Source organism: Labeo rohita, chromosome 5 (genome assembly GCF_022985175.1).
Source record: "Labeo rohita strain BAU-BD-2019 chromosome 5, IGBB_LRoh.1.0, whole genome shotgun sequence".
In the NCBI taxonomy this organism is placed as follows: Eukaryota; Metazoa; Chordata; class Actinopteri; order Cypriniformes; family Cyprinidae; genus Labeo; species Labeo rohita.
In genome coordinates this window covers 27,353,293-27,376,508 of record NC_066873.1, presented here as the reverse complement: position 1 = coordinate 27,376,508, position 23,216 = coordinate 27,353,293, and the positions used below count along the sequence as shown (strand labels likewise).

At 36.5% G+C, this 23,216-nt stretch overlaps 1 protein-coding gene across 3 annotated transcripts in view; it reads right to left on the bottom strand.

Annotated features, from left to right (window-relative positions):
- The window catches only part of eeig1b (estrogen-induced osteoclastogenesis regulator 1b), a 42,855-nt gene extending 19,989 nt beyond the window's left edge, over positions 1–22,866 (bottom strand). Inside the window, exons 1-3 of one of the 3 annotated variants that reach the window (XM_051110403.1) lie at positions 22,407–22,866; positions 22,125–22,171; positions 21,724–22,027 (exon numbers count right to left, since the gene is read on the bottom strand). In XM_051110403.1, the coding sequence (XP_050966360.1) occupies positions 21,724–21,869 (146 nt within the window). In that variant the 5' untranslated portion in view covers positions 21,870–22,027; positions 22,125–22,171; positions 22,407–22,866. The remainder of the gene's footprint in view (positions 1–21,723; positions 22,028–22,124; positions 22,172–22,406) is intronic. The other 2 variants (XM_051110404.1, XM_051110405.1) reach the window with 2 other exon arrangements.
- Positions 22,867–23,216: the final 350 nt, after the last annotated feature.

Below are 23,216 nucleotides of genomic sequence, written 5' to 3'. Positions count from 1 at the left end.
CTATTTGCAGCTGACTGGCTAGTTACTGTAAAAGAGCAAACAAATTCTTCAAGATGAAGTGATTTTATGAAATCCCCTATATCTCGCTTCAGTTTTATCTTTATTTGCTCACTCTCTACCACACACACACATACAGTAAATGTCCGGTTAGTCTCCAATGTTATGTAAGGCCCATCCCACAGGTGTGCCGTGTCACTGCAGGAAGAGTCAGGCTTACATAACCTGGACTTCTAGTTTTTCTGTCAAAGCACTCAATTGTTGTTTATGAGGGATTGATTATTACACTAAAGGTTGCTTATGTGAGTGCCAATAAGAGACCTTCAACTCAAAGCAAACAGAAACTGCACAAAAATGCACCATCACTCATCTTCTTTCAGCAGCTTCTCTTGAATTTCAAACTTGTAAAAACTTCAAAGCATGCAGACAGGTGCAAACAAGCTCTGACGACATGACGAGGCACGACAGAGGAAGTCAAAGACACCTGCATGCGAAGAGCACGCAAATGTAAATAAAATGTAAATAATACCTCGCAGCTATTACAGTCTCTAGTACCACAAGGTTTGCATTCTTTTTTTTACATACAAACTTTTGACACCGTTTAGCTGTTTTTGAACACATCATATGTAAAGAAACACATCTGATTTGGGTTAGGTGAACCTGAAACAGTTACACAGGGCTCCCAAAGGAGGATTGTTTGATTAGTCATTCTGGCACAGCAGTTTTGAGTACATGTGGTTTTGTGGATCCTTATTTAGTAAACACTAGACTTTTGTTCTGCTATAACAGAGTAGTTAAATGAGCCATGCACAGTTTCAGCTTTTTGTGTTTCCCTAAAGGTCAATTATAAGCAAAAGTTTTCAGCAGCATAAAGAGTAATCATTTTGTTTTTCCACCCTCTTTCTGTCCACTAGAATTAAACAGGCTGTTTTTGCTGTTGCTCCTATTAGTCCTGAATGATATGCAAATGACCTCTTTTAAGACTGGATGATCTCTTTGCAAAAATAAGAAAAACATTTCTGAATAAAAAATACATTTTAATATGCTAACATGAGCAGTCTCTAATGGGACGTGATGATGGAAAAATTGCTTGCACAACTTTTGAGTTATTTGAAAGCAAATGAAAAGTGTCTCTGAAGAACAAAAAACTTTGAGCAAATGAAGGAATGGAAAACTTTCACAAGCAAACACGAAATTTCAGAGGAACAGAAAACCTTTGTAAGTAAACACAATGTATTTTGAACCAATGCAAACTTTTGCAACCAAATTTTAAGTATTTTAGAGAAACAGAAAACTTTTGCAAGCAAATGCAAAGTACGTATCTCTTAGAAATGCAAAACTTTTTGTAAACAATGATTTCAGGAAAACACAAAACTTATGCATACAAATGCCATTTTCCAGGACAAAAACAAACCCAAAGTACATAGGGTAAAACTAAAAAAAAAGGGGAGCAAACACAAATTCTCTCATTTCTGGGAGCATGCAAAAATTTTCAGAACAAACACACAAGCACCGAAGTATCACTTTTCCTCCTATCTCAATTTTTTCCATCACCATGTCTCTTTAGAGGCTCTGTTGAAAACAAATCCTACTGTGTTCGTGATTACCCTACCATGAAGATTTCAGAACAAGGCTTTAGCTTTCACTGAATCATCTACGTGACTTAGCAGGGAGTTCTAAAAGTTTAATAGTGTACATTGAACACTTTTATATAAAAAAAGCCAGAAGAATACTGCTTTTCATGATATATTCCCTTTAACTGAATGCAAAAGGACGTTCACACTCTTCATGCACATCTGTGTAAAATCTGTAACAGATCAGAGAGGCAGCAGACGCATTCCTCATCTGGATCGGGGAGAACAGGAATGATGAAGGAGGGAATCAAGTTGGAGAGAAGAATGAAAATATGAGTCATAGAGAACATACAGTCACATGCACATGTAGGCACACATGCATCCACCTTCAATGGGAAAGAATTAAAGGGATAGTTCACCTAAAAAAGAAAATTCTGTCATTAATTACTCACCCTTGTGTTGTTTCAAACCTGTAAGATCTTTGTTTATCTTCGGAACACAAATGAAGATATTTTGGATGAAATGTGCAAGCTTTCTGACCCTGCATAAACAACAACGCAACTGACACGTTCAAGGCCCAGAAAGGTAGTACGGACCTTGTTAAAATAGTCCATGTGTAATTAGTGGTTCAACTGTAATTTTATGAAGCTTTTATGAATTTTTGTGCACAAAGAGAACAAAATAATGACTTTATTCAACAATTTCTTCTCTTCCGTGTCAGTCTTCGATACACGTTAACGAAAGTACCACGTGTGGTCCTGCTGATGCAGGAGACGCTGTTCTGACATAGAACCCGGATGCACTGAAATTGTTGAAAATTGAGAAGAAATTTTTGAATAAAGTCATTATTTTTGTTTTCTTTGTGCACAAAAAGTATTCTCGTAGCTTCACAGAATTAAGGTTGAATCACTGATGTCACATGGACTATTTTAATGATGTCATTACTACCTTTCTGGGCCTTGAACGTGTCAGTTGCATTCCTGTCTATGCAAAGTCAGAAAACGCTCAGATTTCATCAAAAAAATAATTTGTGTTCTGAAGATGAACAAAGGTCTTACGGGTTTGGAACGACATTAGGGTGAGCAACTAATAACAGAATTTTCACTTTTGGGTGAACTATCCCTTTAACAAAGAGCATATAGGATAAGAACAATGTAACATGAATTTAAAGGAAAAATAAACAACATGACCCACTTCACTGATATCCACATCATTAAGTTGCACTGAGGTCATGCAGGCTGCTGAAAAGAACAAAAGATGTGACGTGGATGTGTGACGATCATTTGAAACTTGAGCTCACTACTAGAGTCTATACTGAGCACAATAGATGGATGTATTGAGAAGATTATGCTCACACAATCTTCATACATGGAAGCACAGAGCTCTGGGTAATAAAACTAAGAACATGTCTAAGAGCAAAGTGAGTGTTCACACTAAACTTAAACATGAGGTACCATGTAACACTAGCACAACCTAGAAGCTAATGATTAATGTACAGGAGGAATGGAATATGGACCAATGAGATTTCAGAGTTGGCGGAGCTATGTAGTATGTGACTTGCCAGAGCTGGTTAGGAAAAAAAACCCTGGAATTAAATGGAAAAGATGGCACTTTTATCACTTGTCTTTTTATCGAGTCACACCTGGTTAGGACTTGGCTTGAGTTTTAATGAGGTGAAAAGCATTTTTCAGGATGTAGACGTGTCCAGGATGTTTTTGTGTAAAGTTTTCTGGTCACAAGTTGATGATGCCCCGTCCCACTACCTGGTTTATTAGCTGTGGCTGGGGTTCGCTGTCATTGAAACTTCAGCACAACAGTGAGTTTTGTGGCAGCACGTGGGATACGGACACGTGCTGCACCTTAAAACGTGACCGACTCAAGATTATCAGACCTAATGAATTATTCACGGTTCTCTCCATCATGTTGAAAAACTGAAAGAGAAAGCGATGTAAAGGCACTGGAGTGGCTGATATCTATATTTCATCACTCTGCAGAGCTCATTAGCTTAGTGGAGCATCTAGCACAGCAGTGTCAAACACACAGCTGGGATGATTAAAGGGAAAAATTTCAAGTCAAAATTGTTTACTGTAATGTCTTCCTGACAGAGCATAAACCGTGTTTAGATTATTACTTGAAAAGAACCATGAGTTATTGGAAAAAGAAAAAAAGTTTTTTTTTAAACAATACCATTTAAAAGTTTGGGGTCAGTAAGATGATATGTTTTTGAAAAAAGTTTCTTGCGCTCACCATGGCTGCATTTATGTGATCAAAAATACAATAAAAACAATTATAATGTAAAATATTATTACAACTTAAAATAACACTTTTTTAATATAATATACAGTAAAATGTAATTTATTCCTGATGGCAAAGCTGAATTTTTAGCAGCCACATGATCAGTCAGAACTCATTCTAATATGCTGATTTGGTGTTCAAGAAAAAATTATTATTATTATCAATGTTAAAAACAGCTGCGCTGCTTGATATTTAGAAACCATGTGGCAACCTTGATACTTTTTCTCAGAATTCTTTGATTAATATAAAGTTTAATTTGAAATAGAAATCTTCTGTAACTTCAAAGGTGAAACAGAAATCTTTTGATCAGTTTAATGTGTCCTTGCTGAATAGACTTTTGAACCCAGGCCTTTGAATGTTACTGTATCTATGTGTAAATGTATAAAAATCTTTCATAAAGAGCCTTTTGGCACCTGTTCATAATTCCTTACATTTTTCAATATGCCCTCATAAAGTATACACCTCTAATTGTGCATAAGGGTAAGGCATGACGTTGTCTTGGCGTAAACACAATAACAGCATTCCAGCGGTTCCAGCGAGGGCATCAATCTTCTCCCAGAGCAAGGACTGCTATGCTAAGATCATTCCTCACAAACACTGTGACACTTCACCTCTCTCCACAAACACTCTGCTGGGCCAGAAGAGCACTGCTGTTTTTGCGTCTTAAACACAAAGACTATGGCAAAAGGAAAAAAAAAAACACTGATTCAGTGTGACGCATATTCCCGTGTTTAGCCTCATTCAATCAGGTGACAGCAGTGGAATTAGCTTTTTAAACTGAGTGTGCATTCTGCATTTCCCTTTGCCCTTTAAAGTAAACACAGGGCAAACACTTTTGAAATTCATCCAGATAATGTGTATTATTGAATGTGCCCTTTCTGCAGACTCAACTGTAGCATAAATTCCAAACCAAGAGTTAATCTGAGCCCATCTGTTTAGACAGACAGTTAATCCAGGACTGGTGTTAAACCCCATCTCCTGTAGATCCACATAAACATCTGGAGGAGAAACATGTTGCATTATTGCGTGCATGTAGAACAAAGAACACCAGATATGCACATGCTTGTCAGACGTTCCGGAAAGTGATGTGATCAGGATGCATATTGAAATTCAAAACTGCTATTTTGGTTAAAGTATTTGACAAAATTATTGAGAAGCATTGTGGAAGGGATAAAAGCATTTAGCAATCACAGACAGACACCACTACTCAACAGAATTAGATTTCACTGAAGAACCCTGAATTACTTAAAAAAAAAAAAAAAATAGTAGGTAATTTTCTCCATAATACCGAACTTGTGTGAGGAAAAACACAAGCCTTTTTCAATTAGGATGGGATTTAAATCACAAACCATGTTTATGAAACCTAACCTCCTCTGGGAAAACTAGTCTCATCTCAAAAGGGACCTCATCTCTGAACAGGGCTTGTATGTCCACGACCGCTCAAATGTTTGGGGTTGATGATATGTTTTTTATGTTTGAAAGAAGTCACACGACCCTTCAGAAATCATTCTGATATGCTGATTTGGTGCTCAAGAAACATTTTTATTAGGGATGTAACAATATTATCAATATCATGACACTGTGATAGGAAAACTGTCTCAATATTATCGTGGTCACATGACAATATGAAACGACAGGTCTTCCGGGTAAAAAGTGTAGCTTTGAAAATATATTTAAACTTCTTATTCTAACATAAAGGTCTTTAAAGTTGTGTTTTGGGCCATTATGCTTTGGCACAGTATCTGTCAAACAAACTAAAACGGAAAGCGCAATATGGCTTAATCTATTCATCAAATGTTTTCGCTGCGCTTTTCAAAGTGAAGCGCGCACATCGTTCACACGATCAGCTCGTGATCCGGTGTTTTCCGTGCCTCAGAATGGCTCCGTTCAGAGTGAATGAATGCAATGAACTAGTTTATTGCGTGTGCTGTGAGTTTAGTGCACATTTGGGAATGCAACAGCCAGCTGTTATGCTTTATTTTTGCAGCAGATGATTATAGCATTTTACTAGATTTGTAGTGAGATGTTTTTGTAAGTCTGTTTTCACTGAAACTGGAGTTTTTCTTTAAAATAAAAGCTCTACTGTCGTTTCCATCAAAATAAAAGCTTAAAAGTGCAGTATGAATTGCTGAAAGCAAGTTGTTTAAATAGGTAACGTTACTGCAGTCCAAATTCAAAATCTCTCTTTTAAAGAAGTCTACTTCCAAAACAAAGATTCACATATAATGTACTCACCCCCTTGTCATCCAAGACGTTCATGTCTTTCTTTCTTCAGTCGTAAAGAAATTATGCATTTTGTGAAAAATATTTCAGCATTTTTCTCCATATAATGGACTGATATGATGCCCCAATTTTGAACTTCCAAAATGCAGTTTAAATGCGGCTTCAAACGATCCCAAATGCAGTTGTAAACGATCCCAGCCGAGAAAGAAGGGTCTTATCTATCAAAATGAATGGTTATTCTCATGAAAATACTACAATTTATATACTTTTCAACGTCAAATGCTCATCTTGTCTTACTCTGCCTGGACTGCTTTTTTCCGGTTCATGACAGTTAAGGTATGTCGAAAAACTCCCATCTCATGTTCTCCCTCAACTTCAAAATCATCCTATATCACTGTTTTACCGTTTCTGTTAAAGGTGTTTGATCTTCTTTGCGTGTTCACTTTGCAAACACTGTGTCGGCACTTCTGCAGTGATGTAGGATGATTTTGAAATGATTTTTGAACTTGAGGGAGAAAATACGATTGGAGTTTTTCGACATACCCTAACTGTCTTGAGTCAGAATACACAGAGTTCAGGGAGAGCAAGGCAAGACGAGCGTTTGAGATTAAAAAGTATTTAAATTGTATTTTTTATAATGAAAATAACAGATTATTTCGCTAGATAAGACCCTTCTTTCTCGGCTGGGATAATTTACAACCGCATTTGGGATCGTTTGAAGTCACATTTAAACTGCATTTTGGAAGTTCAAAATTAGGGCACCATAGTAGTCCAATATATGGGGAAAAAATGCTGAAATGTTTCCCTCAAAAAACATAATTTCTTTACGACTGAAGAAAGAAAGACATGAACATCTTGGATGACAAGGGGATGAGTACATTATATGTGAATCTTTGTTTTGGAAGTGGACTTCTCCTTTAAGTGTAGAAATTAGGAAAGTACTACTGTAATTTCCCTACTGTCGTATTGTTACATCCCTAATTATTATCAAAGTTGAAAACAGCTGTGCTGCTTAATATTTGATGAAACTGTGATACACAAAAGATACATTCTTTAATAAATAGGAAGTTCAAAAGAACAGCATTTATTTTAAATAGAAATGTCTTGCAACAAGCAGTAACTTTTGATTTATTTAATGCATCCTGGCTGAATTACTTTCAAACAAACTTTTAAATATAAAAAAGCAAAAAAACTGCTTCCTCTCTCTTTCTCTCTCACACACAAGATTAAATCAATCTACTGATTTAGTCATACAGAGGGATCTGCTTGTTTATTGCATTATGTAACGACCTCTCATGCACTGAGATTAGGTTGTACCTGTGGTAAGGGATGGGGGCCAAGAAGAGAAGGGTGGTTTTGTAATGCGATCCAGCTTTCAGAGATTCCTGTGATGTTGACATCTCACAGGTTCAGGCAGTGACACACAGCTACCAGAAACTTCTCTCTCAATGCTGCCATTCAATACCATTTGAGGTTTAGAGAGGGCAACCAAAAACAAATGTACTCTTTCTAAAGGCCCAGTGATCTTAAACAAGTTCCAACTAATGTCTAAGCCTTCAGCTATCCAAAACGGAGGATTAATCGACCTGCCTGAGGATGCAAATATTGTATTAAACGTAAATCGATTGACCTGCCAAGAAAGAAAAAATTTATTGTGGTTGCGTAGGTGGAGGTGAAAAGGAAAGCAGTTCATGGACATTTATGGAGCTCTTTTATAGTTAAGATTTCTGTCACTTCATGCATCATCTGGGATTTAATTCTTTTACTTTTGTAACAAGCTAAATATTAGTAATGCGGAGATCCCACTCACATGTATAGACTACCGATGTAAGACCCTCAAACACGCAACCACAGAAATAGCCACAACGACCCTGACAAACTGAACATTGGATTATAGCCTGGCTCTTTTCCTTTCTGATAAGGTATGCAAATAACAGCCAGGGGCCCTTCTGATATCATCAGCTTTAGCTGCTACATAATATACACAAGAAGGCCTGGAGACCAGTTCTAAATGATTTATACACATGTAACCAAGCTTGCAGCGTGACTCACTCTTCACATCTCTGGAACAAAGGCACTAATCAATTGGCTTTTAGGTCAGAGCCTCTTTAAAACTGTTAGTGGACCCTGTGGACTGCATTTGCCAGCAAAAACCTCACTTTAATTGATTACTGATTGAAAGCGTTCAGAAGGTACAGAGTTGGTGTGGAGGAGGTCGGGTCACAGAGAGACACAAATTGCCTTTAAAGAGCATGATTAAACACTCTCAATCAGTAATCAGTTGAACATTGCTCTCTCAAACAGGATGTCAAAATGGAGAACTGCTTTCTGAAGCTCTCTGCAACTTTACAGTCATCTCTCATTCCACTGGAACAGATCAGAACACATGGGACAGGCCAGACCTTAAAAAAAGAGCCAGAAACACACACACACAGAGCAATGCAGATGAGAAAATCCAGCTCACTCTTTATGAGAGTGACATATTGCCAATAACTATTGCATGGAAACCCAAACGATATGAAACACTGCTGCTGTGAAAGCAAACAAATATAAGATCAACTGAAAACAATAAAGCTATGAAAGCTGATGGAAACAGAATGCTTGAGAAAAAAAATACCACTAAAACCAAAATCTTTGTAACTCTCTGAAATTAAACTACTGATCTACATAGCACCCAGAGAGACCAGCATGTGCGGTGTCTCCTGATGTTAAGTCACATTTTACTGATATCACCCTATACAAGCCTATTTTCTTTTCCCTTCTTTCTTTTTCTTTCCCTCACGTGTTTGTGGTTGGAGGAGCTGTGCAGTTGACAGTCTGACTCAGGCTCTCTCAGCTGACTTATAAGAGGGAGAGACCCAAAAAGAAAACAAGCAAGAAAATGAAGGGGTGGAGAGAATTGACAGAAACAAGCCATTTCGTACTTTAAGCCACTGGTTGATTATTCCCAGCTTCATTTAATAGTTCTGGGAAATTGTGGAGCTTTCTGTAAGTCAGAAGGCATTGTTGTTGTTATTGAGCAGTGTTTCTTCTGCCGCTTGTCAATGCAAGCCTGTTCAGAGTGTAAACTCATGTCGAATGGTCGATCATTGGTGAATAAAGTTACACTTTAGACAGATTTGATGTCATGTGCTGGACATATAATAGCATTAAAGGGATAGTTTATCCAAAAATGAAAATTCAGTCATTAATTACTCACCCTCATGTCGATCATCTTCAGAATACAAATGAAGACATTAGTAATGAAATTGAAAGCTCTTGGATTTAGTCAAAATATCTTAATTTGTGTTCTGAATAGGGATCCAACAATACAGTTCAATACGTACCTTGGTTTTTAACCACGGTTTTCGGTTTGGTTCGGTTCTGATAGCTTGCCACATCAGTGTGTTTTTTCTTTTTTTGCATCTAATTAACAACAAAATACTCCTGTAAACCTCTGTACACTGGAAAAAGCGTGGATCATTATATGTCTGCTTAATATTTCCTTTGAGAGAGGTATTATTTTTCAGATTTTTACGCAAAATAAAATGGGTTTCATTCAAACTGGACACCAGAGGGCGCCCTCGTGCAGAAAATCCACATGTGCGTCAAAAAGATAACACTGATGACGTTCCAGCCCGGAAATCTCTAATATAGATAAAGGCATCGCTATTGCTGTAACTGAATAAAAACAAGATATGAAGAGTTCAGATGCAAAACCAGCTAAAAGCCATCTCAGTCAAAATGAGATAATGATACTGAGTGAATGCTCCTGACACATAGTATACATCCATCAAATACTTTTACTTCAAACTCACTAAATTCCAGCTTCAGCCCAATCAGAAGTACCAGTACTTACATAGAAACCTATACAAAGTTGCCAGATAGAAATGCTCATGTTAAAGAAATACGAGATGGATTTAGAGGCTTTTACATCTGAATTCTTCATATAACGTTAAATGTTTTGAATGATGAAATGTGAGGACAATAAACACTCGCCTGCAATGGTTTATCTGTGTTCTGCAAGCCATGTCGGGTATTTTCATAATGATTAAGTATATTTGTAAACCATTGCTAATCGACGTACAATATAGAATATATTATCTGCCTCATTCTATGATAAGAAGCCACATTAGATCACAAAAGGAAGTTATTTTAAACACTCGACACATGCTGTGAAGTAAAAATAAGTTACACTGTTCTCTTTTGTTGGACAACAAGTTTAGAAAGGCTTACTGCATTTCATTCGAAGGGAAGATGCTCTGCAAGTTTTGCTTTTTCAAATATAAATGGGGAGGCGTTTTCTCATCTCACGCACACACACACAGCAAATTTCTAGAGAAATAAAACAAGGAAATTATTTAAATGCAAACGTGAAAAACCGCAATTCACAAGCACGTATTGAACCGTGGATGCCGATATTATATTGAGTATTGTGACATCCCTAATTCTGAAGATGAGCAAAGGTCTTAAGGGTTTGAAACAACATGAGAGTGAGTAATTAATGACAGAATTTTTATTTTTGGGTGTACTATCCATTTAAATATTTGTCTACACGGTTTTAACCCTATGTGAAAACTGCCAGTTGTGTTTGCCTCATTCAGCTGCTCATCCTTTCTATGTCAGGCATTTCCTACAAAACAGGGAAGACTACACTTACCAATACTCTAAAAATAATGTTCTCCATGTGTGCTTTAGTGATTACAGTAATTTAGAAATCTGTGTGTTATGAGGTAAACAGCATAACGTGTGCAAGGATGCTGAACATTAATGCATGTAAAGCAAGGGAAATTAAAGAGTTACATTACATAAAAAATATGTAACCAATGTGTTGATTTTTTCTTTGCAAACGACATTGATCCAATGGTCCAATAAATTTAGAATGGACAAAGTCAAGTCCCACAATTCTTGTTTGAGAAGTTGTTGGGAAATGGGGAAAATGTATATTTTATATATTTATTTCTAACATATTAAACTATGTTGCACATACATTAAGCACACATGTAATATACAGGTCTACACATGTATACACAAATGCATGCTAGCACATGCGTCTCTTATCTGACAAAGGAATTGAGGAGAGGGCTGGGACAATAACTCAAAGGTAAAGACCATTTTGCCACTGAAGAGCAGCAGCCAATTTTATGCCTTAAAAAGAATTTGACCTTTGATCTAGCAAGCTCTCCAAGCTTGTCCACGAATGAGGATCCAAATTCTGGGATTTACTGCTCTGAGATCACAATCAGAGCACAGACAGCAAATGCATCTGAAGAGGACAGGAACAGATTGAAGACAGAGCAGAAGACAAAGCACAATGATTAGCGTCTTAACGTGCAGAGGCTAAACCACAAAAACGCTGAGAAGAGAAAAAAGACAAGTCTAAACAGACTAAAATTTGCATTAAGAACAAAATGTCAAAACAGCAGGGTGCAAAGTCTCTAAGTAATTCCTTCTCTTGAATGGTTAAATGGGCACTTCAAGCCAACAGAAACAGCAATAATAAAGTACCGGTGGAACATTACAGCCAGCTTAATGTCAGTCATTATTCACCCAAGGAGTTTTCTGTCTTTCTGTGGTAGGTCGTCTCTGAACAAAGGCTTTGATTTAGCCTCAGTGTATGTAATGAAGTATCCAGACGCTAGTGCTGGGCTTTGATGGTGCAAGCGTAGCAAAACATGTGCTCATTTAATATAACCCAAATCAATCAGGCAGTATTAGTCCTACAATGTACCACAACAAAACAGATATGAAAGTACACTGACGCTGAAATGAGTGAAGAATGTACTAGAATCACCAGAATGGTAACAATATCATGTTTCGTCCTGTTTGGGAACTGTACGTATTGTATGAGTTTTGCCCTAAGCTTACAAAAAAACAAAACAGTTGGTTGGTGTGGCTGTGTTTTCATAATAGCAGGCTATACAATATCAAGACTTGTAATTGAAATACGGTTACTTTGTAACAGGTGTGGACATACGCCAGAGATAATGTCTGTTACTTCTGCTGATAATACGGCTTAGTCTACTCTGTTTTTAGAGGATTTTAAACAAGCTGACTGAAGATTTGAGGTGGAGGAGATGTGTTTATTAAAGCTGTCAAGACACACTGTCGTCTGCCCTGAAGTGTTTGCATATAGCGGTGTGAGGAAAGGAGGAACGCGTCAAGGGGAAGGAGGTAAATTAAGTGTACATTCCTAGCTATGTTGTCTATGAAACCCTGCAACACATCCGGCAGCTGAACTTTGACCCCTGGAAACCTGTGACTACGCAAAACCAGGGTGCATAAGACACAGCTGTGAAAGAGCTGTGAAAGAGCTGCGAGAGCGTAACTCTCACATACACTTAAATAGATTTGTAAAGTACTGCAACAGTATACTGAACATGAGAAATAAGGTCTGTCACAAAACAAGCAAAAATGCAAAAAACTACATCTAAATCTATTCCTTGTGACTGAAGGAAAAGGGCCAGTCATGTTTTGAAAAGTAAAGTTTGTCCTCATTCCCTCTGTCCCTCCACCCCTCTGTTCCCCCAGGACTTCATTTAACCTACTTCTGTGTGAAACTCACTTCCAGATGGAGCTCACTTTTTATCCGTCTTCCACTTTCTCCCATATTTTCCCACAATATACCCACAGACTCTTGAATTCATGAGAAAATGAGAGATAGTTCTTGACTTATGTTTCCGTGCACCACTGAGAGCCACAGAAACTCCTTTTTCCCACTACCATTACTCTATGAGAGCATACAGTATTTAATATGTCTGCATTACTGACACTTAAAGGAGTAGTTTACTTCCAGAACAAAAATGTAAACAATGTATTCACCCCTTGTCATCCAAGATGTTCATGTCTTTCTTTCTTCAGTCGTAAAGGAATGATGTTTTTTGAGGAAAACTTTTCCGGATTTCTCTCCATATAGTGGACTTCAGTGGTGCCCCCGAGTTTGAACTTCCAAAATGCAGCTGAAATGCAGCTTCAAACGGCTCTAAACGATCCCAGCCGAGGAACAAGTGTTTTATCTAGCAAAATGATCGGTTATTTTCTAAAAAAAAAAAAAAAAAAAATTGTACAATTACTTTATATACTTTTTAACCTCAAATGCTCATCTTGTCTAGCTCTGCATAAACTTTGAGTATTCCGGTTCATGACAGTTTGGGTATGTCGAAAAATCTCATTTTATTCTCAAACTACAAACTTGTCACATTTCGCTGTTTTAACTTTTTTTGTAAAGGCTGTTTGACCTTCTTCGCATGTTCACTTTGTAAACACTGGGTTGGTACTTCTGCAGCGATGTAGGACGATTAGCAAAATAAAGTGAACTGTGACATATTATACCCAAAATAATTTCATACAGTGAACTACCAGTAAAACTGATAAAAAATTTGGGACCAAAAATTATTCAGACACTTTGACCTGACCATGTTTTGCTTAAATGTTTTTTTCTTTAATTGTTAATGTGACCTTTTTACACCACAGACTGAACAAAATTAAGCATTGCTTGGTAATTGGTCAACACAGTATTGATAGTTGTGTAAATATTGGCATACAGTTGTCTGAATTTTTGGTTTATCTTTCTATAAAAGTTATCTGACATTATAAAGATGAATTTGCTCTGACACAGCTTCAGCTGAGTTCTTGTCATATGTTATTACCATTTTCTAAAGTACAGTGAATAAACCGTGATAATGTGAGAAATGTTGAAGGTGTCTGAATAAATTTTGGTTTGATTGTATTTTATTGAATGACTATATTATATAATACTGTTAAAAAAATCTGTATTTCTTTTTTTTTTTTTGATAGAAATTAATACATTTATTTAGCAAAGATGTAATAAAATGACCAAAACTGACAGTAAAGACCTTTAATGCTACAAAAGAGTTCTATTTCAACTTTCTTTTTTGAAGAAAGTTTAGAAGTAAGAACTGTTCTGAAAATGTTCCTTGAGCACAAAATCAACATATTCAAATGATTTATGAAGGATCATGGCGCTGAAGACTGGAGTAATGGCTGCTGAAAATTTAGCTTTGCCATTACAGAAATAAATTCCATTTTAAAATGCATTAAAATAGAAAACAGTTATTTTAAATTATAATAATTTTTCTCACAATATTAATGATTAGTGAGCATAAAAGACTTCATAAAAATCCAATCAGCCCCCAAAATTTGAGCAGTGGTGTATACAGGTTTTGAACTTAAATTTACATGGGTGCATTTGGTTGATATTTTTACCCAAAGTGACTTGCATTGCACAAACACATTTTATCAGGTTCATGCATTCTCCCAAAAAAAAAAAAAAAAACTCAAGGGCAAACTCATGCTGTCACTAGCTTCATGCTCTACTTTTTGAGCTACAGGAACAATAAAGTACTGCTACTCTAACACAGAAATGTACCTGTGGTACTAATACAATCAGTTTCTTATCTTATCTTAAAAACATGAAAACAGAAGTGGAATTTTTATAGATTGCAAGGATTACTGATATGGCAGGAGGGATCTCGTTTTGCTTTTATGGTACACTTATGCACCTAGTGTTCTTTCATTTTTAAAATAAGCATATTTGACAGTTATCAGTGTATTGTTGTGCATGTAAACACAATGCAGACTGGGGGGATTTTTCATCCTCCAAGAAAACTAAGTCCAATTGCTTAAAAAAAAGCAATCAAGTTATAGCACATCTCTCCTCAACAAAACACACAATTTTAGAAGATAAAATTGTAATTTAATTTAGAAGCAGATGAGATTAGGGATGACTCTTGTGCCAAAGATTAGACACGTAATATCAAGCACCACTAATAATTGACTAATGGATCTCTGTAAAACAGTAGCTGATGTCACAAGAAGGTCAGACGATGCAAAGTCCAGTTGTTTACAGTACATGCAAGACACCCCAACTGTTTACCTACATCTGTTTGCTTCACAGCAATCGGTCTCACAAAGTGTTTACAGGAGGCGGTTTAGGAGCCTCAGTCTGTCCCCGCTGAGAGCAGGTGCACCGCCGAGACTCAGCTGCTAATCTCATTGAGCAGTTGTAGCCCGATAACGTGGCGGCCAGCACGGGATGAGACCCTTGTCCTTCTGCCTGCTTGTGCTGTGTAAGCAAACGGCGGCACATGCCTTGAACTGAACTGAACAACCTTATGGTGTGCACAGTCACCAGAAGAACTGAACTCCTGAACTCTGAGACACACTGATACTGATCTTATGGACCGCGTTATGTCCGTGAAAAAAAGAAAATAAGACCACCATTTGTGTTTGCAATGAACCCAGGGAGCGCATATTAACATTATGCCTTCAGTGTATGAATGGACTGCATCTGGAGTTTCGGATAAGACGTATAATATATGACATAAATATAAACTTGACATGAATGTGTCTCTGAGTGTATGAGAAAGCCAGAAAAACAGCCAGAGAATAATAACCATATTACAGCTTATATCCTGTCTATTATGGCTCTAGTTTTAATCTAACCATAAAAGAGTATCTTTCATCTTAACTTACATGCTTATTACAGGAGTGCATGGGCGTTATAATCATTGTGGACGTGTGTTTGTGTGTGTGTGTGAGTGTTGTATACCTTAACTGGCACATTTTCAAAGGTTTCGTTTGATACCCTGTTGCTAAGATACCAAACACAAACAGCGGTGAATGCACATGAATGGGTTGTAGGCAATGAAAAAGAGAATGATTTATTTTCATAATCTCACATTGTCCTTCAGCACATTAGTCTGTGTGTCTGTTCCGGGGTGTAATTCTTCCAGTGGAATCTCAAGAATGAGGTTCTGCTCGATTTGTCAAAGCCAACATGGTCCCAATAACACACAGTGAGTAGAGTGAAACTAGATCTTCTTTCTTTCTTCAGCTTTCTCTTTCTTCATTTAAGAACATCATTCAACACCAAGAGATTAAATATGAAACCAAACGGCTTAATAATGAAGTGGGCAATGACATTTATTTTTTCAGTGGATGATGCCAATATCTATACAATAAGATCAATGTCTACATATATCCAGCATGTGCATCCACCTGAGGAAAGAAAGCCGTTTTTGTGAATGTGAGATTGACGTGAATTAAGAAAATACAATAAAATAATATGGTAAGTTACACCATTTTGCAATATCAAGCAGCAAAACCAGCTGTTTTACACAGCTAAAGATGACTGGAAGCAAATGACTCCAGAAACCAGACCCATAAAATTTACAAATGGCCACTTAAAAAGCTTAGGGTCAGTAGGATTTTTAAAGCTGAATTTTCAGCAGCCACTGAAAATTCAACCAATTCAGTCTTCAGTCTAACGTGAACCTTCAAAAATCATTCTGATATGTTATGTTGATTTGGTGCGCAAGAAAAATTCTTATCAGTGTTGAAAACTGTTTAGCATTTTTGTGGATTTTTTTCCCCAAGGACTTTTTAAAATAACATTTTCTTTCAAATCTTTTGCAACGTTTTACAAATAGAGAGTTTTGATGGACACAATTTGTGTAATTTAGTTTGTGGATAATGAATAATGCAGATTTTATTTTATTAGATTTTGAGTGCAATTTTATACAACACTTAATTTCAGAATTTCAGCATTATTATGTATAATATTTACTCACAATTATTTGAAAATGTGCATTATCTGTTATCCACTAAGGAAACAACCTCAAGCTCTAAACTAAAACTAAAAAACCTCTGTAAATTGGTCAGACAGGTGTGGTTATTGACTAATGCTAATAATCCCAAAATGGCCTGACTGAACGGTCTGGTGCAGACATCCCCATTCTCACAGAATTAGAATAATTACTAAAACTTTGTAATTACAGTTATCATTATCATTTTTATCTTTGATCTGAACAGGCCTTTGTTAGTTAGTTCACCTTTGGAACTTAAATTAAGGTATTTTTGATGGTACTTTTTCTTAACGCAATGCAACTATACCACGTTCAGACCCAGAAAGGTAGCAAAGACATCATTAAAATAGTCCATGTGACATCAGTAGTTCAACCTTAATTTTCTGAAGCTATGAAAATACTTTTTTTTTCCCGCAAAGAAAATTCAATTAACGATTGTGTGGTGGTACGAAGACTGACACAGAAGAGAAGAAATTGGTGTTATTTTTGTTTTCTTTGTGCACAAAAAGTATTAAGGTTGAACCACTGATGTTCACAAAAGTCGTTTTTTTTTTTTTTACATATTCTCAATCATTTAACAAACAATTTGATTGACAGTAGTGGTTCTAAAGGCAAAGCTGTCTTGAATGAGTAGCTCTATTGTATGATATGAATATCGTGAGCATGTGCGAAAAGCCACGTTACATACAATCATTTATGCCCTTGAAAAAAAATGTAATATAATAATTTTGCCGTCCCTTTGCGATGGTGAGTCGAAAGTTCAACTTTTTTTTTTGATAATTATTGATATTCACTCTCCAGAGAATCTTTCTGCACTGGTTCCGTTCCGTTTGGGCAAAAAAACCTAGGACTTGTTTGCAAAAGTAGGTTTTTTAAAAAAAAATGCAAAATACCCAAAAAATTCACCATGATTGCAACTGAATCCGAGGCATGCATTTGGGCCAAGGATTCCAACAACACAATACACTTGAGCCTGGGACTGACAGTTTGTGGGTTATGAGCAATTTCGCACTTTTGTTTGCTGTAGCAACCCCATCAGACCGATTGGGGCAAGGCTTGGTCAGTTCAGCTCAGTTTTACATAGAGATTGCTGATCTGTGACCATTCTAACAGTTACAATCGGGTTTCAGCACTACGTATGCTTAAACCCATAATTTTCATTTTTGTGTGAACTATCCCTTTAAACCTGTGTGAATCAAAGGCACGTGGCTGCTGTATTTATCATCTGTGGAAGGCAGAGGAACAGAACAGGAAGGAAGAGAGATGAGCATCCCTGTAATGATTACAATTACAGAGCAATTTCATCGAAAACTGACATCAATGAAGAGAATAGTGTTTACACACACACACATACACACACAGTTTCCTTAGCAACCACTGCTTCTTTATAACCCTCCAACACACTAATGATACACCTTAGGAAAACCTGCGACAAGAAAGATATATAACTCAGTCTACAATCTTCCAGCAAGATCCTTTAGAGTGCTTTGCATGCTAATCACAAATAGGAAGCACCAAAAAAAGAAAAGATGGCCATCCAGCAACGGTGATAACTGTTTACGTAAGTTGATGTATTTCAGGTATCATGACTGTGAACGTCTAAATGAGACCTATAACTGCAAGCGCCCACCTCTACGCAGGCCAACCATTAAAAAGCAGCCCTATCAGCACTCTCTCCTCCTTCAAGCTTCAGTGCCCTCCGTCCGCTCAGCAAGCCTGGACAGCCCCTGGAAACTAATGACTTCTGTCTACATCCTCATGTACCACCTCAGAGAAAGTTTTATCATCACATTGATCCAATTTCTCCCATACGTTATGCAAAAATGAACCGTGGAAAAGCTGCAGAACGAGTCTGAGATCAGCTTAAAGATGCAAGATCTTAATGATACTGATGCTCTACTGATTCCAATAATAATAATATGGGGCATTCTTGGTCTGTCATGGCTCCGAGAGCTCACTCTTGTCAATCAAGCACTGCATGAACTCAATCCACACTGATAAAGAGGATAGAAGGATGAAGAAACGTGAGAGAAAGAATGAGCGAGGGGAGGAGGGCAGAGGGAAACAGGACCGTGGCTTAGTCAGACAAACGGCTCACTGTTCGGACTATCACTGAAGTCTCTGTGCAGTTTTTCACTTTCTCTCTCTCACTTTCTTTTTCTCCTTCGTGCATTTCTCCTCTATCAATCTTGCATTCCAGTTCTAGTTCCTATCTTTCTCTTGTCTTGTTTTTTCACTTTTCTTCCTTTGAAATTACCATACACTCTGTTCCTGCTATCTATGCAATCGAATCTCTCTATCGGACCACGCTGAGGAATGGTGGTGTTGAGACATTCATGACATAACCCTCTTCTGCCTCCTCATGTCAGATACACAAGGCATTGTGCAGAATGAATGCGGAGGTCATCTCAGTGCAACAGAACGAGGGCACTCTCTGTGCCTGGCACCGCTAGCAAGTCATTGCGCCCACATAATACACCACCCCCAGTCATATGCCACTAAAAACAACTTCACAACACAAGAGTACTTCAAATAGACTGACACATTTTTGGCCTCTGTGGAGGAAATTGTAATAGTTTTTCATGTTCAGCTACACTACAAGTCAAAAGTTTTTGAACACAAGCTTTTTTATGTTTTTTTAAGTCTCTTCAGCTCACCAAGCCTGCATTTATTTAATCCAAAGTGCACAAAAATAGTAAAATTTTGAAATATTTGTACCATTTAAAAAAAAAAATTCTATGAAAGAATGAAATTTCATTTCAGGAATGAAATTGATTCCTGTGATCAAAGCTAAATTTTCAGCATCATTACTCCAGTCCTCAGTGTCACGTGATCCTTCAGAAATCATTCTAATATGCTGATTTGCTGTTCAAGAAACATTTTTATTATTATCATCAATAGTTAAAACAGTTGAGTACATTTTTTTCAGGATTCTTTGATGAATAGAAACAATAGAGCAACATTTATCTAAAATAAAAAGCTTTTGTAACATTATACACTATACCCATTTGAAAGCTTGGAGTCAGTATTTTTTTTTTTTTTTTTGGGGGGGGTAGAAATAGAAATTAATAGATATATTAATACTTTTCTTTAGCAAGGGTGTTTTAAATTGATCAAAAGTGATGATGAAGACATTTATGCTGTTCTTCTGAACTTTCTCTTCATTAAAGAAACCTGAAAAAATTCTACTCAGCTGTTTTCAACATAATAAATGTTTTTGAGCAGCAAATCAGAATATTAGTATGATTTCTGAAGGATTGTGTGACTGGAGTAATGATGCTAAAAATTCAACTTTGAAATCACAGGAATAAATTACATTTTAAAAAATATTTTCAAATAGAAATGATTTTAAATAGTAAAAAAGTAAAAAAAAATAAGTGAAGACTTGAGCAGAAGAGACTTCTTGAAAAAACACATTACAAATCTTACTGTTCAAAAGCTTTTGACTGGTAGTGTATGTTGAAATCAATGGATTATCTGATCCAAATAACTAATCGACTAAACGCTGTCATTTAGTGCCATTTTAAAAAATCAAATATTTAAAAATACTTATTTTATTTTTTAATATCAAGTTTTATTTTATTTTAATATTATTTAAATAATATAAATAAATAATATTTTATTATTTAATATTATTGTTTTAGTATTATTATAGTTTAATATTAGAATTATTTTAATATATTCATAAAGGCTGAATTTATTTTGATAAATAAATGAATGTCTTTTTATTTAAATCTAGTTATAAAACTGTAATACTGTAAAATATGATTACGCTACAATTTTTTTTTTTCCATTTTAATCTATTTTAAAAGTAATATATTCCTGTGTGGCAAAGCTGAATTTTCAGTAGCCATTACTCTAGTTTTCAGTGTCACATTATTCTTTAGAAACCATTCTAATATGCTGATTTGGTGCTCAGTTCTTTTTATTATCAATTTTGAAAACAGTTGTGCCACTTAATATTTTTGTAGAAACTGTTATATATTCTGTGATAGAAATAGAAAACTTTTCTACTATTCTAAATGTTTTTACTGTCAGTTTTGATCAATACAATCCATCCTTGACTGTAAATACATATGCATACATACATATACATATATATATACACACACACAGCTTGGCAGAATATCCAATATTAAAAACAAATACAAACATCAGACAGATTATCTCTAATTGCGACCCACCCTTATTCAATATCACATGGCTGTCCAGCATATGGTAAAACATTTTAAAAATGACAACAAACAATGAATAATGAACTCATCAGGTGCGAGATTCATACCATCGTAGTGCATTTGGAATTCATATGTTGGAATCATAACCCACCAGTCAACATATACATCTGCTGACTCGCTCAAATTTACTAATGCACCTTCATTTTTCTAACTGGGCTGAGTCTGATCAGACTTGCCCGACTGGGAGTCTAACCTACTAAGGGCTTAAGCCTCTATTTATAAACAATCATACCGCTGACATCTGTGCGCTATCATCTAAAACCACAGTCAAAGAACAGAAATGTGTTCAGAATTAGTCGCGAACAAAAGAAAGCATGAGAAAGGACATGATTGCACAATTCAGGCTGTCTATGCGCAATGATTAAAAGAGCAAAACCTTTACCTGGGTAAACAACGTAAAGAATGGCAGTGGTTTGACCCTGACCCTTAAAAAATGTCTTTTGATGTGAGACCCCTAAAGCAACCCGTGTGGTCTTCTAAGTGCACTTTAAATGGATTGTTCAGGGCTGGAGGGCGGGCTGAGCAAAAACTGAAGGTCTGAACAAGTGCTCTTAATGAAACCTGTGCCAAAATCTAGAATAATATACACAAAAATAATGTCTTTCCACCCATCCCAGAGCTCTAAAGAACTTTTTCAATACTTACCATAATTCATCAAAAATCATATTTTTTTTATTCACAGTAAATCCCAAATTATACCAGTTATCACGGCTAGTGAAATGAGTGCAAATTCAGAATTAAACAGTGGTCCACAGTTATATTTGGCAGAAAACATGGAAACCCAATACAGTCAGAGAGAATCCCAAATCTTACCTGGATGAAGAAATGGAAAAGTCTCCACCATCCAACAGTCTGATTTTGCAGAAGATCATCCCGTTCACAAACGGCACAGCCGTGAGCTCCTCCAGGGTGAACTGTATTTGAAACTTGAACTTCTTCTTTTTCATTAAAAACGCCATACTCTTTTGAGACTGGACTTTGGATGTTTGAAGACAGAGGTAGATGAAGACAGGGAGATGTTTGCAGTTTTTTTAATCTGGTGCTTGGAAGTCCTTCTCAATGCATGTGCTTTGGTTCAGCATCTCTGAGAGGACTGAGGTTGAAAAACAGTCAGAACCTGAGGTGTAAAACAGTCAGGGGTGAAAAGAAAAATCACACTAGACTGGTCAGACACACTATACCAAGTAAATACGAGAAAGTATATCATAACTTACCTTAAAACCAACACAGGGGCACCACTGTGAGAAGGCTACAGTCTCTACTGAAAAGCAAACACATTCCCTGGAGAGTTAGTTTACCTTGAAGAAGTTCATTATATCCTGGTACTCCACTGGCACCATTCATATAATAAGGAAAAACTGTCGTATGCTTTGTAAGAGTTACTGATAATATCTAACGAAATGACTATCATATTTTTACTTTAATAATCGAAAGCAGTCGCCTGTCGTTTCCAGTGTCGTAACTGAAAATTTGAATAGAGACAGTTGAATACTTACGTCGATGAACAGTTTTCATATGGCAGCCCGAGAGAAGTCACTGGACGGAACGATTTAGAAAACGACACATAGTAGAGTTACTAACTAGATTTTAATCGTATCGAAATCGACTGTTTAGCGTTGAGTCAATGGTAGACTGACTGCTCTGGACTGAAACTGTCTAGCTCTTTAGTGAACTCCGGTAAGCACCGCCTCCATGGACGCGTGGATTTCCCTAAATACAGCCGAGCAGTTTACGGAGAGCGTTCTGAACTCCCGTTACATCCACAAGAACGCAGCAGTACTACTCCAGACTTTACTATAAAAAAGCAAGACAGTCAGAGTTCAGACGCGTTGTTTAGCTTTGCTGTTGTTTAGGTTGTGATACTGGCTTTGGAGATTCAGCAAAACCATAAGTACCATCAGCGGTTTCTAGGGAGGCAGAAAACAAACGTTCGCGTTGTCAAGGTGAACCACAAACGTACAGAATAAAGAGGATTTCGCGCCTATGTGTTAAAGCAGAAAATCGTTGCTTGAGATTTGTTCTACAGTGAATGTAGCGCCATCTCGTGGCCGGATACTTGCTAGCATAATTATTCCAAAATGCTTGTGTTCAGAGGTAGAATAGAATGTACACTACAAAAGTTTTTGAACAGAAAGACTTTTAATGTTTTTTTTTTAAGTCTCTTCTGCTTATCAAGCCTGCATTTATTTGATCGAAAGTACAGCAAAAATAGTAACATTTTGAAATATTTTTACTATTTAAAATAATTGCTTTCTATTTGAATATATTTTAAAATGTCATTTATTCCTGTGATTTCAAAGCTGAAT